Source organism: Syngnathoides biaculeatus, chromosome 12, assembly GCF_019802595.1.
Source record: "Syngnathoides biaculeatus isolate LvHL_M chromosome 12, ASM1980259v1, whole genome shotgun sequence".
NCBI classification, from domain to species: domain Eukaryota; kingdom Metazoa; phylum Chordata; class Actinopteri; order Syngnathiformes; family Syngnathidae; genus Syngnathoides; species Syngnathoides biaculeatus.
In genome coordinates, this window is record NC_084651.1 from 29,295,104 (window position 1) to 29,314,343 (window position 19,240).

The following is a 19,240-nucleotide window of genomic DNA, read 5'->3' on the forward strand; positions in this document are numbered from 1 at the left end:
CCAGACTTGCGCATGCAGTACCACAGTTCCTCTCTTGGTACTCTGTCATAGGCTTTCTCTAGGTCTACAAAGATACAATGTAGCTCCTTCTGACCTTCTCTGTACTTTTCCACGAGGATTCTCAAGGCAAATAATGCATCTGTGGTACTCTTTCTCTGCATGAAACCATACTGTTGCTCACAGATCCTTACTTCTGTCCTGAGTCTAGACTCCACTACTCTTTCCCATAACTGCATTGTGTGGCTCATCATCTTTATTCCGCTATAGTTTCCACTGCTCTGAACATCGCCTTTGTTCTTAAAAATGGGGACTAGCACACTTTTCTGCCATTCTTCTGGCACATTCTCTCCTGCTAGTATTATATTGAATAAGTTGGTCAAAAACTCCACAGCCACCTCTCCAAATTGCTTCCATACCTCCACTGGTATGTCATCAGGACCAACTGTCTTTCCATTTTTCAGTCTGTTCAGTGCCTTTCTAACTTCCGCCTTACTAATCCTTGCCACTACCTGGTCATTCACACTTCCCTCTTTGACTCTACCTTCGCTTCCATTCTCTTCATCCATTAACTTCTCAAAGTACTCTTTCCATCTACTTAGCACACTACTGCCACCAGTCAACACAAATATTGTTAATGAGATGCATGTTCAGAAAGTTATCACTTTCAATTGATTCAATGTATTATGACAAACATCCACCAGATGGTGCTTAAAAAGTTATTCTCAGTCAACCAGTCATGTACATTTATAGCCATAAGATCGCGCTAGACTGGAGGTCAGTCATGTCAACTTTCAGTCTGAGAGTTATTGGAATGTTCAATGCTTACAGCTTATATATTTTTGGATTTTGGTAACTTAGTGTTGGAAGCCCACAATCATTTGTCCCCATTGAATGATGTTTGAGATAGTTGGCGAAGTGTTTAGTTATCATGAGATGTTAGATATTTGATTTATTGTAAGGATGGGAGTTATAATTCACACTTGGAGCTGACGTCACTTCTGTTGGCAACTTATTCTATTTCCACTCCAAAGAGACAAGACATTTGTTGTGGAACTCCGACGCGTAATGGATTATAACCAGAACGTCAGAGGAACAATTGGGTAGCGCGAACCCAACATATCGCCATCCCAGATGGACCCTGCGACACAGAGGGTTTCTTCCTCACTTAAAAGGGACACAATTTGGGCCGCTGGAATGGGACTGTGAACGGGTCAAGAGCAACACCTACAGGCAATGGAGCACCATGGCAGACGCACATAATATTTTGAACACAAAAACGAACATTACTGGATTCCTGCAAACTTGAATATCTGATGCTGAATCTGTGTTAATAGCGTTCACAAAGGAAAGAAAAGAAACACAAATGTTATTTCAAACAGATAATTGCGAAAATATATTGTTCTGTAACATGAACATTCAACCATGGGATGAGTCAACACTAGAGGAAAACTGTTCTCATTATCTGAAACCCAACAATTGATATTTTTCCCAAATCCAATGTTTTGAACCAAATTAATCTTAAAATGAAAGTAAAAATTAAGGAGGCATGGCCTGGCCCCCGTTTCAAGCTCGGTCTGAAAATACCCGTTTGTCCCTTAACCAGGGATAGAAAAGGCCAATGACACAATTGTCTCTCTCTCTCAGGGGACGCTGTCACTTGCTCTCTCACCCCTACTTTCTGGATGCACTCTTGGGTCGCTCAATTAACGGTCTCTTCCTGGCTGGTGCTGTATGTTTTTGGGTCTGTTGAGGTCTGCCCGGACATTTCTGATCAAGCTGCATGGTCTCACCCTCACCGAGTTGACGTGGACCCGTCAAAAGAGCATCCTCGACAGCCAAGCATACTAGCCGCACTCAAAGCAGACAGAAACAGGCACCATATGCCCGCTCTGAATCTCCTACAGGCATCTGTTCCCTCAGGCTGAACACGGAAGCTCGACCCGCCTCCTTTGTGTGCCCATTAAAAGCACAGATTGGTCCATTTTTTGAATTGAATCACAAAGAACAGGGAATCCTATTATGCATCTGGCCATCCCATGCTCAGTGACCCCCTTTATTTCACAACTCAGCTTCCTAAATCAATATTCATTTTTCTTTGGTTGCATTGTATATCGTGTTATCTTGTCTGTTTTTGTAGATTCCACTGTTAGTTCCTATTAAAACTCCTATAAAATTCACAACATGCATCATCGTTTTGTATTTGAGTGAGGAGAATAGATGAGCTCCTGTAATGGAGAAAGTAAATGGATTTATTGAAGCAAACCTTCAAGGGTTAAGAGATTGACCAGCATGTAATAAAAAGAAAAAGGTTTGTCATCATTTTTCCAGTTACAGTGAAGAAAATAAGTATTTGAACACCCTGCTATATTGCAAGTTCTCCCACTTAGAAATCATGGAGGGGTCTGTAATTTTCATCGTAGGTTCATGTCCACAGTCAGAGAGATAATCTAAAAAGAAAAATTCAGAAATCACAATGTTTATTTATGTGATACAGCTGCAAACATGATATGATTTTTTTAACGATGTATTTGTGTAAGACAAATGAAAATAAGTATTTCAACACCTGAGAAAACCATTGTTAATATTTCGTACAGTAGCCTTTGTTTGCAATTACAGAGGTCCTGCAGTTTTCCACCAGGTTTGCACACACTGCAGGAGGGATTTTTGCCCACTCCTCCACACAGATCTTCTCTAGATCAGACAGGTTTCTGGGCTGTTGCTGAGAAACACAGAGTTTCAGCTCCCTCCAAAGATTTTGTATTGGGTTTTGATCTGGAGACTGGCTAGGCCACGCCAGAATCTTGACATGCTTCTTACGTAGCCACTCCTTGGTTTTCCTGGCTGTGTGCTTCGGGTCATTGTCATGTTGAAAGACCCAGCCACGACCCATCTTCAATGCTCTGACTGAGGGAAAGAGGTTGTTCCCCAAAATCTTACAATACATGGCCGCGGTCATCCGCTCCTTAAGTGCAGTCGTCCTGTCCCATGTGCAGAAAAACATCCCAAAGCATGATGCTACCACTCCCATGCTTCACAGTAGGGATGGTTTTCTTGAGATGGAACTCATCATTCATCTTCCTCCAAACACAGTTAGTGGAATTATGACCAAAAAGTTCAATTTTGATCTCATCTGACCACAAACCTTTCTCCCATGACTCCTCTGTATCATCCAAAGGGTCATTGGCAAACTTTAGACGGGCCTTGATATGTGCTGGTTTAAGCAGGGGAACCTTCCGTCCCATGCATGATTTCAAACCCTGACGTCTTAGTGTGTTACCAACAGTCACCATGGAGACGGTGGTCCCAGCTCTTTTCAAGTCATTGACAAAGTCCTGTCATGTAGTCCTGGGCTGATTCCTCACCTTTCTAAGGATCAGTGAGTCCCCACGAGGTAATATCTTGCGTGGGGCTCCACTTCGATTGAGATTGACCATCATGTTTAGCTTCTTCCATTTTCTAAAGATGGCTCCAATAGTCGACCTTTTTTCACCAAGCTGCTTGACAATTTCTCTGTAGCCCTTTCCAGCCATGTGGAGTTGGACAATTTTATCTCTGGTGTCTTTGGACAGTTCTTTGGTGTCAATGTTACAAGTTTGAGTCTTACTGATTGTATGTGGTGGACAGGTGTCTTTATGCAGCTGATGACCTCATACAGGTGTATCTGATAATACATGGAGCGGAGGTGGACTTTTCAAGGCGGACTAACAGGTCTTTGAGGGTCAGAATTCTAGCTGATGCACAGGTGTTCAAATACATATTTGCAGCTGTATCACACAAAAAAATTGTTATAAAATTATCCACTCTGATTTCTGGATTTTTCTTTTTAGATTGTCTCTCTGACAGTGGACATGAAAATGAAAGCCTGCCGTGTTCGAGATGAAAATTTCAGACCCCTCCATGATTTCTAAGTGGGAGAACTTGCAATATTGCAGGGTGTTCAAATACTTATTTTCTTCACTGTATGCACAGAAAACAAGTGATGTCGTGCCTCATAAATAAATAAAAAAAAGAGTTACAATGCCACTCCAAATTCAGTAACATTTTATTTAATCAGGTAATCGTTACATCAGCGGTGCGGCCTGTATGAGGTCGTGTCAAGATTGTTCTCCTACATAAATGCACCCCCCACACACACGCAATATTTTACTAATAAAAAGCATGTTTGTGTTGACATTGAGAGGTATCTGCGGTGAGCACACTCTGTTCTCATGGTGACCCTACTTTGAGCATTTGTGAAGCGAGAAACTTGAGTTCGGCCCTCGTAAAACTTGTGTTTCTATACTGCAAATCTTATTTAGATATCTGTTTTTTTAAATTTAATTTTTACGCACCGTTTGAGTGTTGCTGTATCAATAAAAACAGTATTCGGGAAGTCACTGGTGGATGCATGGGGTCGCACAATAATATCTCTGCTGTACGTAATGAGCAAGCTCCAAGATCAGAGTAGCGCTGTATTTTGAAAAAACAAAACACATTAGAACCTACAACAGTTCACAAGGTTCTCATTGAACAGCATTTGGTCATCTACAGATATCTACACCATTCGAATCTCGGGAGACTATGGGCTTGTCCACTGGAGTTGAAGACATCAGGGGTTGCTGGTCAGGCCGATACGAGGATAGCAGCCTCTCCCACATCCCGATAAGTGGAGTTGTTGGTCTATCTGCCTGGGTTGAAGCAGATAGGGTTCTTTTTCTCCGACAGTTCAGCAAAGGTCACCTCAAAGTTTGACAGCCCCTCTTTCACTGCCCGTCTCCAGACAAGTTGGTCAGAGTTAGTGGCCTCCCAGGTGTCCACATTAATTTGAAGGGTTTTCAGGTGTCTCTTGCAGGCATCCTAACAGCAGAGTTTGGATCTGCCTATGGGTACGGCTTCCTTGTGTCAGTTCTCCGTAGAGTAGGTCCTTTGGAATTCTTCCATCCTCCATGTGCCCTACATGGCCAAGCCAGCACAGATGCCTCTGGTTAAAGGAAGACTTTGTCCAAAATTTCCATGTACAATAAACCCTCCAATCTGAAGTAACATATATTTTGGACATTAATTGAAAAAAAAATTAACATTTTTGAAATCCACACAATATCTGGATATGTGCCACCTTCGGAAGAAACGTCCTTGACCCCGCCCTGTGACTTCACCAGGCCTGAGTATTCCAAACCATTCTTTCTATCTAGATTAAGATTCCGACATGTTGTGCCCCAAACTGTAACAACAAGAAATGAGAAAACGCACCCAAATTTGTTGTTCTTTAACCTCCCATGGGGTAATTTTACTATTTTTATTAATATAATTATTAATGAATGAATATAATGATTTTTGTTTTGTTTGTTTGTAATTGTTTTTCACAAAAATCAACCACAAAATGCCAAATCTCTGTTCGGTAAAACCGTATCCACAAGCAATGGGGTCAGAACAGGAAGCACTGTAGATGTGGCATACGTTGATTGGCTGTCTGTTTTCCAGTCGGGATCATTGGAATATTTGAGCGAGAGAAGAATTTTGATAATAGTTTCCAATTTAGAGATGCTTCTAGGTGAAATCTCTGGATAATTCTGGCATTAAAAGAAATACTGAACCCTCATCTACTAACTTTTAATGTATGCGCCCATTCCCATATTTTTCGACAAAGTCCTCCTTTAATCAAACTATACATACTGGGAACAATGGTGTTGTCCAGTATGCCAGTGTTTGTCGCCTTATCCTGCCAGGTGATGCCCAGGATGTGGGAGAGACAGTGCTTGCGGAAGGCGCTAATCTTGTGCTCCTGTTTGGCTCTCATTGACCATGCCTCATTTCCATAGAGAAATGTGCTCACGACACAGGCCTTATACATTTGGACTTTTGCGTGCGCTGTCAACTTGGCCTTTGTCCAAAATCTCTTGTTGTGTCTAGCCAGTGTCGTAGCGGCTTTGCAGATGCGTCAGTCTAGTGCTGTGTCTAAAGAGAGAGAGAGTCATAGTAGATAGAGCCCAGGTACTCATAGTGGTGAACCTTCCAATGGTTGGTTTGAGAGTCTGATGCCATGTGGAGAGCCTGTATCCTGCTCCATGACTCGTGTTTTCTTACAGCTGATTATCAACCCAAAGGCCTCGCATGTCTGACTGAGGTGGTACATGAGCAATTGACGCTCCTCCGCTGTATGGGTCGTGATTGCTGCATTGTCCGCAAAAAGGAGATCATGAAGGCATTTCTGCTGGAACTTGGACTTGGCCTTGAGCCAGAAGTGGTTATAACCATTTTTCCGTCTGATCTAGTTCAAAGATAGATGGCAGTGGCTAATCCGAAGGCGTGCTTTAGCACGACAGGGAAAAAAATATTAAAAAAAGTGGCTGAGCTTGGACACAACCCTGTTTCACACCACTCTTGATCTTGAAAGTCTCTGAGATTGAGTCATCGAAGACGATGGTGCTAGTCATGGCATCGTGGAAGGACTTGATGATGATGATCAGCAGCCTGAGCGGGCATCCAATTTTTGGCATAATCTTGAAGAGGCCATGCCTGGTGACTGTATCGAATGCCTTTGTCAGGTCTATGAAGGCTTCAAAGAGTGGCAGTCTTTGCTCCCTGCATTCCTCTGCATTTCTCCTGCAGCTCTCAGAGGGAGAAAACCATGTCGATGGTGTACCCTTTGGCATGGAAGCCACACTGACATTCGGGGTAGATTCTCTCTGTAAGCACCTGTAGTCTCTTCAGTGCAACTTTACCAAACAACTTCCTATGAATGCTCAAGAGTGAGATGCCACGGTAGTTGTTACCGTCATACCTGTCACGTTTGTTCTTGTATAACGTGACAATAATGGTTTCCATCATGACTTGTGTTGTTTCACCCTCCCTCCAGGACAGGGAGTGGAGATGGTGCAGCTTTTCAACCAGAATGTTTTTTCACCACTTCAGGACCTCCACTGGATAGTGTCCTCCCCCGGGGCTTTACCAGTGGTGAGGGAGTCCCGGGCGTCTTTCAGTTCTTTGCGTATTGGTTCAATGTCCTGCTCCTCTTGCATTGGCAGACACTCAACAGTGTTGACGGCATCTTCTGAGATGATGTTCTCCCTGGTGTAGAGCTTGGAATAATGCTTGACCCAACATTCCATTTGTTTTGATCAGGCCTTAAGGATCTCACTGGAAGAGGCTTTCAGAGGGGTTGTTTTCTTTTGTGTCGGTCCCAGAGCCTCATACATCATCATACATCCCTCTGATGTTGCCAGTGTCAGCTTCAGTCTAGATCTTTGAGCAGAGCTGAAGCCAATAGTAATTGGCACACCGCGGAGGAATTTGAATTTGCTGCAGGCCTACCGTAGGGTCAGCAGATTCCGTTCGCTGGGGCTAGTTTTATAGGCAGACACCACAGCCCTTTTTTGCTTCAACAGCAGTTGTTATGGCCACAGTATAAGTTTCAAACCACTCGGCTGATCTGTTTATTTTGTTTATTTGCTTTCTGAACGCTGTCATTGGTGAGGTCTACACGACATTCCTCAGTTATTCCCATCTTTTTTGGGCTTTGTTGTTGCTCTGCCTGCCCTGTAGACACTTTTCCAAGAATGTGGCAAATTCTGCTACCTTAGTTGTGTTGCTTGTGTGTTGATGCGGGGTCTGCCAGCTTTCTTTGAGCGACAGATTCTTCTGGCCTGCAGTGTCACTTTGCTGCACACTATTGAGTGGTCTGTATTGCAGTCAGCGATTTGGTAGCTGAGGGTGAGCTTGACGCATGGTTGGGTTTGACGTCTGATGAGATCCAGATCAAGTTGGTACCAGTGCTTGGACCTGGGGGTGTCTAAAGGAGACTTGATGTATTGCTTTGATGTTGAAAAAGGTGTTTGTGATGCAGAGGTCATAATAGAAGCAGAGTTCGAGCAGACGCTGTCCATTTTCATTCATGCGCCCAACACCCAAGTGAGGAGGAGGAGGACCATGTTGTGTGGTCAGCACCCACTCTGGTGGTGAAATCGCTAAGGACGAAGAGTGTGTGTATTTCGGGAAAGTTTCTGATGGCAAAGCTGATGTCGTCATAGAATTTGTATTTTGTGTCTGTGGAGCAAGTGAGGGTTGAACCATAAGCACTCAGGAGACTTACTTGTATGGGTGGAGTGTGGAGCCATAGGAACAGGATTCTCTCTGTTCCTTCTGTTGGTGGGATGATGGATCCCAGAAGGCTGTTTCAGACTGCAAAGCTAACACCATGTTCCCTGGTCTTGACAGGTGGGTTGCCTTGCCAAAAGAAGTGAAGTCATTTTCTCTCAAAGAGACTGATCCAGCGATTACATTACATCTGTAGCCTGCTTAGCTCCCTGTCAATGACAGCTGTTTTACGAAACATGATGTCGTTGTTCAAATGTTCCATGTGCCCAGCTTCAGGGCAGCAAACTTATTTACCTTTCTTTTTCTGTTGGTATTCTATTATTATTTGGTGCACAGGTGACGATCTGTTAGTCCGTTTTCACCCTAAACCTCACACACTCAATGAGGTTAACAGACTGTGGAGAGGCAGCACCTCACTGGCTGGGGGCTTCCCAGCTTGAGGCAGGCGGTAGCTACCCAATGAGGCACAAAGGCATCTCTTACTGTCGGACGCAACCCCAGAAGTCCACTCGATGCCAAGAGGACTTATAAGCAGTAGACTGCTGCTTTCTGAGTTTGGTCAATGCTATACAGCGAAGCTTGAGTGTCCTCGCCGGTGTGCAGGTGCCTGGGTAGAGGTGTATGGAGAACAGACTGTTATCCATGCAGTGGGTCCCCCCTCTCCACATTGCCAGAATGATCCACTGGAAAGGCAGATGCCAATCGACATGGTTCCTGCGCTGTCACAGGAGTTGCTGGAGCGGGCTGACTACAGTGTCAAACCGCCTTTGGGACTCTGGCTCCAGATTTTCTGTCCGGGTTTACTCCCTTGGCATTCTATTTGCCCGTAGCTGGGGGTTTGGTTCGTGAGGCACCAGGGTCTATCCACACACCCGTGGGCCTGCATGCCACACATCTGGTGGCAAAACCTCCTCCAAGTCATTGCCAGTTCTGCCTGAGTCCGCGATGTACTCAGTTGTCCAGGTGATCACACGGTGGAGCCAGTGAATTGTGGTTATGTACTGGCAGAGGAAGACTTAAGCACTCGGTTCCCCTTTTCACATAAATGCTAGCCAGCTGTGTTACAGTTGAAAGCGAGAAGTGATGAGCAATATTCTACAACAGGCACACCAGCCACACCAAACCACCTTTGCCACCCCATTTACAGACATAAGGTATTGGAATTTCTCTCCTTGTGGGAGGACGTGAGATGTCGTCACCTCTGTTTCGTTCTTCGCGCCTCTGACCCGTCACACAAGCCCTAGGTTGCACCTTGAATGCTCCCTTGTGGATATTCAGTCCACTACGCAACTTCTGGCTGCGTGACGGGACACTGTGAGCTAGATAGCCGCTATTTCCCCACTAGTGACCTTATATTAAGAGGCCAGTACAAGTGCTAAGTTTTCGTGTTCCTCTTGAGTTGCTGCTTTTCAGAAACAGTCAACGGTGGCTTGCATAAAGAACACCGCTGTGTGCTTTGTCTACTGTTAAACTGCTATCCTGTGCTGTTCAAGCCCTAAAAAACACAACATAGTGTCACTTGTTGCCTTGGTAAATTGTCAGTAATTTAGCAATGGACCTTATTCTGGGTTATGCAGAGTGTCAAACATGCAGACGTTGAAGTCCTCAATGATAAAATCGCCCGACTTATGAGTGAAACCAAACACAAATCCTTAAAAGATAAAAGTCTTGCTCAAACGCTTGGGTGCTTAGTGATTAACTTGGTGTCTCAGCTGAAATGGAGCGACTGAGAGGACGCTCTGGTGAAGACCAGACTGGAAGCTGGAAAGCACAAGTTGACAGACACCACCTCACTTTTAAACCTGGCTGAACAAGGCCTCTTTGACGTAGAAATTCAACGGGATGATGCAATGCGCCGATTAGCTGACTTCACTGGTGCAGCTGATGCTGCACAGGTCCCATCTACAGACTGGGGAATTAAACTATGACAATGACAAACGGACACAGTCACCTAATGCGAGTGAACTAATTTCTGGGGATCAACACGACCAGTTACAAGACGCTGATGCTGAGATCGCCCACTTAAAGGCTAAATTAATAGAATTGGTTGACTGACAGTCTAATGGCCACATTCTTGAATTATGGGCTGAGCAGCAGGAAGTGAATATTCTACTGAATCAAGCAACCAGTGACACCCACCAGCTCATTAAATGTACTGAAATAATCAAAGGCAAGGCAAAGCAAGCTTATTTTTTTTTAGCACAATTGACCAACAAGGTGATTCAAAGTGCTTTGCAAAGACACCAAAACATAAATACAAACATGATTTAAGATTAACACAAAAAGAGATAGGAAGAATAGATGAAAATCAAACAAAATCACTAGTGTGGTTAAATTAAAAAAAAGAGATTTTGGATCTTTATTTAAAAGCAGCTGAGAACAGGTGTGTCTTCAACCTGGATTTAAATACGTTGATGACCTCAAGGGTCTGGAGGGTTCATACTGGGTCAGGAGGTCACTGATGGATTTTGGTCCAAGAGCATTGAGAGCTTTATCGATCAGCATGAAAACTTTCCAGGCTGATCCAAAGAGATGGAACAGTCATATCAGATGGCAGTCTGGGAGTCTGGACTGCCTCCAGCAACAGCTTCAGGACCACAAGAATGAGTTAAGCCATGTCAGGCACAATCTGTACTTAGCTCAACAGCAATCTGCTGCCTTCCTGAGTCATTAAACTCCTCTGGCCCCTGCTACAGACAGCCTGGGCCCCTTTGTAAACAGAAATGCGATAGAGCCCTCCAAAAACATCTCCAGTCTTTGGGCCGGAACACATCTTGAGGAGGAACTCTCCCTCCTCCCATCGATGTTCCAGGTATGACACTAAAGACTTAAAGTGGCATGCAACATTCTGAAGTTTCAACCTCAACCAAATGTTTACACGACACAGCCACATACATTAGAGAAGTCGAATTCCACCCTAAATGATTCCCTTCTGTGACTATGGAAGACTGACTGTACCTTATTAAGTTTGCATTTGGCCGAGAAGTCAGTAGCTTAATTGAATGGCAACTGGCTCATGTGCTAAAGGGAATCTGGTGCCATGGGACAACAATTACTTGAGGTTGTCCGCAGCCTGTCCAAAGACAAAAAGTGTGACCCTTCATTAGGACTAGGTTAGACTGAGTCGAATAGGACCACTGAGGACATGACAGGTTAACCAGGCTAACCTCCTTTGTTCCCCTACTGACTTATTGAGTACCAATGCAACTCTGGTTGGCTACGCAACGCCCTCACCTCGCTACAGCCGTAACGGACCACATTTTGATGACCAACCACAAGACTCCTCTCGTGCCATCCTAGTCAGTTTGACTAGACCCAAGTGAGGCCCATGACTTGTGTTTTATGACCCTTCTAAACCACGTTCTTCCATTCCGACAACATTTGGATGAGTAAACTGCAAAAGGTACTTCCTGGAAGTTCTACTTAACTGTTACATTTGAGCATGAGCTCGTCTGCAAAGCTCCGATTCACCCAGCAGGAGACATCACTGTCCTGCACTGTGTTCAATCAGCTTCTAACAATGCTACGAGCCAGTGGCTGCAACCTCCAGCTGCAACACTGGACATTAACTATCAGCACATTTTCAATGACTAACACCAAGTTAAACATGTTTCACTTGACAATTGATGCCATGATGCTAGACCACCCATTTGTATCTCAAATCAAAACTGTGCCCCTGGTCGTCGGCCAAGACCTGAAGTTCTGCTGTTCTCTTCACTTAGCAGTACAGCCTTTCAAAATCTATTGGTGGTGGTTCTTTCACACTCCTCCACACTTTTAAAATCCACTGGCTGACGTTAGAGAAGGATGGCCTGAAGATGCGGCCAGTTTTTAAATTAACTAAACTAAAATTATATGTTTTGCATCTGTGTGTGTCGTGCTGCATTTTAATTTGAGCGCACTAAAAACTCGCGCCATCTTCTTCTATGCATGCTTGAAGTTGTTTCGTCTTCTTCTATGCACAAATGAGGTAGCTTCTTCTTATTCTATGCGGGCCTGAGGTAAATTCTTCTTGTATGCCTGCTTGAGGTAGGTTCTTCTTCTATTCACACTAAAGTTAAAGCCTTCTACACATTGGCGGCATCATGCCCAAAACCCAAGTACATTATAGGGATTGGCCATGTTTAAACCATTAGGTTTGAATAAGTTTTGGTTGTAGGTTTAAACTTTTAGCGACAAAAAAAAAAAAAAAAATATATATATATATATATATATATATATATATAATATATATATATATATATATAGCCACATAATAACTATCCACATTGTTAAATATGACGTGGGGTTCACAGCGCTGGAAAAAAATAGCAGCTTGTCAGTAAATGATGGTAAATTGAAGTCAACCAGTCATAATACACATTTATAGCCAGAAGATGGAGCTAGGGTGGGGTTCACTAAAGGGTCGCCATACACTCTTAATTGTTTGCTTGCTCAATTCTTATTTGTAAACATATATAATAATAAACAATTTTCTGAGCCACTTATCCTCACAAGGTTCGCGGGAGTGATGTTTTTGGAATGTGAGACGAAACCAGTCTTCTTTTCCTTTCGGGTTGTCCCATTGGGGTTGGCCACAATGTGTCATCTTTTTCCATGTAAGCCCATCTGAATCTTCCTCTCTAAAACCAACTGCTCTCATGTCTTCCCTCACAACTTTTTCTTTGGTCTTCATTTCGTTCTTTTGCCTGAAACATCCATCCCAACACCCTTCTACCAATATACTCACTCTCTCACCTCTGGAGATGTCCAAAGCATCACACTATGCTCTTTTCTCGAAAACATCTAATTTTGGCTGTCCCTCTAAAGAGCTCATTTCTAATCCTACCCAACCTTCTCACTACTAGAGATTACCTCAATTTCTTCATTTCTCACACCTCCAACTCTGCTTCCTGTTGTCTGTTCAGTACCACTGTCTCAAATCCTGACATAATGGTTGGCCTCACCACTGTTTTATAAACTTTGCCCTTCATCCTAGCACATAGCACATAACACTTCATACACCTTCCGCCAGCTGTTCCAACCTGGTTGGACCCTTTTTTACATTTCCTTACCACACTCACAATTGCTCTGGATTGTTGACCCCAAGTATTTGAAGTCATCCACCCTCGCTATTGCTTCTCCCTAGAGCCTCACTCTTCCCCCTCCAACCCTCTCATTCATGCACGGATATTGTTAGCAGATCAATGAAATGTTGTTTCAGTATCTCTGATTGCTGCTTGAAACCACGTAAACGTGTAAAATCACAGATTTTACAGTTGGGTTCTGATTAGTGATCTCCAGGATTTTTGAAACATATCAGAGACTGTGTCATTGATAAAACACAGTGCTTTGGTGTTCTCACTGCAGAAATGTTTCATATGTTTGACATCACCAACTATTAACGATTGGGGTTCCATTTTTTCTTTAATGATTTAATTTCATACTCTACAGTTGTGGTGGGGGATGAGCATTCTTCGCCAGGGTCTAGTAAAAGTGGCTCAAATTTATTTGCAAGTCTATCAATATTTTGTATTGACTTGACCTTCGTGGAGCCACTGTCCATGGCTGCTCACTCGGGGTTGAGGCAGCCCACAATGCAGGCCAGCCAGATTCCTTGGTAAGCTGTTGGTGTTTTACCCTCCTTTATATAAAAGCTGCAGTCACGGATGGTGTCTTGGTACAGATGCTGGAGTTCGCTGCGGGCAGTGTGGGATTGCTTCTCGCTCAGTAATGGTGTTGACATCTGCCCTGCTACTGACTGGTGACCAGTTCAGCATGTCGTCTGCCATTTGTCCGAAGTTAGCTGGGATAGTCTCCATCCCTCCCAAGACCCTTGTGAGGATAAGTGCCTTGGAAAATGGATGGATGGATATCTTTGGACTTTGCTCCCACTAAATTCCAGTGAGAACTGCTGGATGATCTGTTGCTGTTTCCACAGTACCCATCCGTCCTCTTGGTTGAGCTTAGTGGGTGTTTGTTAGCACACTTCTGCTCACCATTTTGAGACATCGGCAGAGTAGTTTCATTCGCTGACTGTCCAGTTCCATCCATATACACTTCAAGATGGTGGATTTTCATTTCCAAGATTAACATCCTCTGTTGCATTCCGTGATTATCCTCAGTGGAAAAGGGACATATCTTGATGGCTAGTCTTGTTCCGAGTACAGTACTAGGCTTGTGCTAATTAATTGTCAACTGAATAAAAGTACAGTCACAAAGGTTAGAAGGTATCCAGGAGTCACTGCTTTGTATTGTTTTAGCAGAAAAACAAGCTTATCACCAAGAAAAAATATAAACAGAGGCAAAACAACCAGAGCAAGGAAAAAAGCGTGCTCTGTATAAGAGCGAGAAGTATAGACAGACGGCGAGACAGTGTCAAGTACACAAAAACTAGTATACATTGCCATTGTGAAACAAGAAGACAAAAATATTTTACTTTTGTAAATTCCATGGTAGACGCAATGTTAGGTCAGCGGGGCTTCCTAGCAGTTCTTTTATGACTTCCTGTCTGCTGGGGGGGGCTTATTCTCTAAACTGAGCCTGAACTGCCTTCAATCATTGCTGTAACAATGTCCTCATAACCATAAAGTGAAATGAACTGCATGGCTACCTAGAAAAAAAAATGATCCAAGTGAATAACAAAATAAAACCCACTTAAAAGCAATCTTCTAAGAAAATATATATGTGCATTTGTCCTAATTGGAATACTTACAGCTTTACATTCAGCACCTTTTCAAAAAACAGTGTTAAAATACTTTTGAAATAATCAAGGGCTCTATTTTCATCACAAGCACATATTCAGCACTGCGCTTGGCGGAGGTGGGTTGGCCCCGTTTAGGAAATTTTGTGGCCCACCACAGCCAACTTCATTCTTGTCCAATCAAAGCCTCTTTTTGTCATGATCCTTCCGCTTCAGCACGAGCTGTGCGGGTGCCCGTGCGGCTGCGCTAATTGGGAGGCACACACTTGCGCCTCATGCGGGCTGATCATCCCCCGTATATATAGGACCCGGTGACGACTGGTTCTCCGCCAGTTCGTGAGCTTTATGTCCCGTTCCAGCACTTTCGTATTCCTGACTGAACCTGTGTGTACTGACCTCCGTCCGTTCTCTGACCAACCTTGTAAGCCTGACTCCTTGATACTTCTGCCTGCGTTGATTGTTTCCCCGTGTACCGACTCCTGCCTGTCCGCTCATCTGTTGTCTTCGCCCGACGTCACAACTACCGCTGCTGCACTGGACTGCCTGCTCGATCCCCGACCTCTGCATACAATAAACGTGTCTCTTCTTGAACTACCTTGCGTCTTCCGAGTTCCTGCATTTGGGTCCTACTCTCGTTTCCGATGGGACGTGACAGAACGAACTGGCCAATACAGGACCCAGCAGGAAAGATCCGGCATCGCCGGGACCAACGCAAGGTAGACCGTCTGCCGGAGGACCAAGCCTGTCCAATCCGGGTAGGCTCCCTGACGTCCTCCACTTCCGTGTCTTACACTACGCCAGCGAGGTATGAATACGTCCCGAACACGACCCGTCCGGCTCCTCATATTCTTCTGGACTCTGACTTTTCGGAATATGAGGAGGACCGTGATTTGTATGCCGGGCTGCCTGAGTACGACTCCGACGACTTTGATTTTCAGTCTCTTTTCCCGGCTTTTGATCCCAGTCAGTTTGCCCCGCCTTCCTGCGTTTCCAGCACCTGAGCGACTTTGCCCGGTAGATCCAAGTGCACCTATCGGTACGAGGGAACCCGCTTGGCCATCTACCCGGGACCTCCGCGTGGCGGCCAGAGGAGACGCCCCGGCCGGGCGCTCCCTGGTGTCTCTCGCTGCGCGGCAACGAAGACACCGTCCTCCCACTCCTCGCCGGTAACGGTGAGACCGGCAGACCCGCAGCTGGTGGCGAAGCTTCCAGCCCAGAGGGAGGAGGTGCCGCCAAATCACGAGGCGTTCCGCCGCGAAATGCGGTCAGAGATAGAGCGGCAGAGCGCGGAATTGGCGGCTCTCACGGCCCAGGTCCGGCAAGGATTGGCGAACCAGCCGAGCTACGCTGACGTCACAACGGCGACGGACTCGCTGCTGACTCAGGTTCACGTTGCCGTGGAAACAGACTCGCCACCTCGCCAAGTGCACGTAGCTGTGGAGACTGACCCGCCTCCTCGCCATTCCCACGTCGAGGTTTTGGCGGTTCCGAGCAGAGCTCACGCGGCAGTTGGAACTGACCCGCTCCCGAGACACGCCCACGTGTCAGTTTCGACTGACTCCCCGCCTACTCAGGTTCACGTTGCCCTGGAAACGAATTCGCCACCGCGCCACGCCCACGTTGCTGTTTCAACGGATGCACTGCAAGCTCACGTGGCAGTGGGGACCGACCCGATGCCGCCTCACACTGCTGTCCAGGAGGTGGCGACGTCTCCACAGCCGCTTCTCGTCCGTGCTCTGGAGTGGCAGTGGCGACCGGCCCGCGGACGCTCCACACTCCTGCTCTGTCGGCGATCGGCCCGCGGTCGCTCCCCGTTCCTGCTCTGTTGGCGACGGGCACGCCCTCACGTTCCTGTCCAGGAGGTGGCGACAGTTCCCCAGCCGCCTCACGTTCCCGTCCAGGAGGAGGTGGAATTGGTGATGCTGCTGCCGCCTTCTCACGTTCCTGTCCAGGAGGCGGCGACGGGGTCGCTGCCTTCTCACGTTCCTGTCCAGGGGGCGGCGATGGTACTGGCGCCGCCTTCTCACGTTGCTGACCAGGAGGGGGCGATGTCGGCGCCGCCTTCTCACGTTGGTGTCCAGGAGGGGGCGATGGCGTCGCCGCCTTCTCACGTTCCTGTCCGACAAGAGCTGGAAAGTTCTGATGAGCCACCCCGGAGCTGGAGAGACTTCGGGATGGTAATGGTGACGGTCAATGCTCTGGTCCTTCTCTCCATCATCCTATTCGCTCCAGATGGCTCCCAGCCGCTTCATGACCTGGCCTCGTTGGCGACCAATCCCTGGTCGTCTTGCAACATGGCCTGCCTCGTTCTGGTTCCTGCTTCGCCGTTTGGTTCCTCACAGAGGTCGTCCGCCCGAATCGCCCCGTGGGGTCCCTGGTGCTTGGCGTCCGGGTCGTCCTCCTGACCTGTCCACCCGGACGCCTCGTGTTTGGTGGCCTGGATGGCCACCAGTCTGGGGTTCAGGGGGGGGGCGTGCCCTCCTCCGGACCCCCTTCCGCCCACCCCTGCCTGTGTTAATTAGTGTCTGTTTTTTCGTTTAGGCACGTCTGGGAGCCGTGCCTTTGGGGGGGGGGGTACTGTCATGATACTGCCGCTTCAGCACGAGCTGTGCGGGTGCCCGTGCGGCTGCGCTAATTGGGAGGCACACATCTGCGCCTCATGCGGGCTGATCATCCCCCGTATATATAGGACCCGGTGACGACTGGTTCTCCGCCAGCTTTATGTCCCGTTCCAGCATTCTCGTATTCCTGATTGATCCTGTGTGTACCGACCTTCGTCCGTTCTCCGACCAACCTTGTAAGCCTGACTCCTTGATACTTCTGCCTGCGTTGATTGTTTCCCCGTGTACCGACTCCTGCCTGTCCGCTCATCTGTTGTCTTCGCCCGACGTCACAACTACCGCTGCTGCACCGGACTGCCTGCTCGATCCCCGACCTCTGCATACAATAAACGTGTCTCTTCTTGAATTACCTTGCGTCTTCCGAGTTCCTGCATTTGGGTCCTACTCTCGTTTCCGATGGGACGTGACACTTTTTCGTCCCCTTTAAAAGTGATGCAAATAGTATCACATTAAGATGTCTACAGTGCAATATATCCAGAAGCGGACGCAGCAGTCTGTGTGTGACTGGACCATTGAAGAGTAGCGGGTAAGTTTATTAAATACTATACAGAATGAGCTGCTGAAAAATCACTGGCAACTAAAATATGTCCACAGATCTCAGTGATCAATATCCCTCCAATGATTCTTTGTTTTCAATTTTTTTTTTTTCCAGTGTGGTTTTTCCCATTGGCTCTTCTCAAAGTTGATGCTTACACCCCCCCCTACCAAACCCCCACCCCTCCATATTTTGCAAACTAAGTATTGCTGGCGCTGTTTCAGTAACAGTTACTTCTTAAAGTTTGCTTATGACATGGTTATTGTTATTTTTCTTCCGGAGGATGAGCAGGACTGCAGGCATGGTGGAGATGACTGTATCTCACTGTAAATAGTCCTCTCTCAAGCTGAATGTGTTGAAGATCAAAGACATTAGCTGAGTGTTTTTTTTTGGGAAATGTCCCATAGAGCAGCTTGGTGGAGCAGCTGGAAAGCATTGGCCTCACAGTAGGAAACTGGAGTATCCATGCACTCCAACTAGTTTCATCGGTTACATGTTTTGAGCTACACATAAAACCATATCTCAAAGTAAAATGTCAGAATTTGAATTTCTATATCCTGTAGAAGCACATTAGTGTTGTAGCAGGAGCAAACAAAAGACAAGCTACACAATTACAATATCATTAGACCCAAAGTCGTATAACGACGCTATTAAAAGTCAAACATAATAAAAAAACAAATGAAAAACCATTCATATTCACAAAATCCCCAACAAATATTTATCTTTAGTTCATACAAAAAATGGAAAATGACTACCAAGGAAGGCGGCACGGTGGGGCAGCTGTAAATCGTTGGCCTCAAAGTTCTGAGGACCCGTGTTCAATCCCAGCCCTCTCTGTGTGGAGTTTGCATGTTCTCCTCGTGCCTGTGTGGGTTTTCTCCGGGCACTCCGGTTTCCTCCCACATCCTAAAAACATCCAACATTAATTCGACACTCTAAATTGCCCCTAGGTGTGATTGTGAGTGCAGCTGCTTGTCTCTATGTGCCCTGCGATTGGCTGGCAACCAGTTCAGGGGGTACCATGCCTCCTGCCCATTGACAGGCTCCAGCACTTCCTGTGACCCTCGTGAGGATAAGCGGCTAAGAAAATGGATAGATGGATGGATGGAAATTCCAAATTCTATTCAAAACATGCATTAATTGGACACTCTAAATTGCCCGAGGTGTGACTGTGAGTGTGACTGTTGTCTGTGACGGACAACCAGTTTAGGGTGTACCCTGCCTCCTGCTCGATGCCAGCTGGGATAGGCTCCAGCACTCCCGTAACCCTTGTGAGGATAAGCGGCAAAGAAAATGGATGGATGGATGTACCAGTACATCTTTTTCACC

General features: G+C 46.1%; 1 protein-coding gene across 1 annotated transcript in view; it reads right to left on the bottom strand.

Annotated features, from left to right (window-relative positions):
- piezo1 (piezo type mechanosensitive ion channel component 1 (Er blood group)) overlaps positions 1 to 19,240 on the bottom strand; it is a 324,721-nt gene that overhangs the window by 29,816 nt on the left and 275,665 nt on the right. The window contains 4 exon segments of the mRNA XM_061837790.1: positions 6,356 to 6,450; positions 6,895 to 7,047; positions 14,492 to 14,574; positions 14,576 to 14,665. Coding sequence (XP_061693774.1) covers positions 6,356 to 6,450; positions 6,895 to 7,047; positions 14,492 to 14,574; positions 14,576 to 14,665 — 421 coding nt within the window.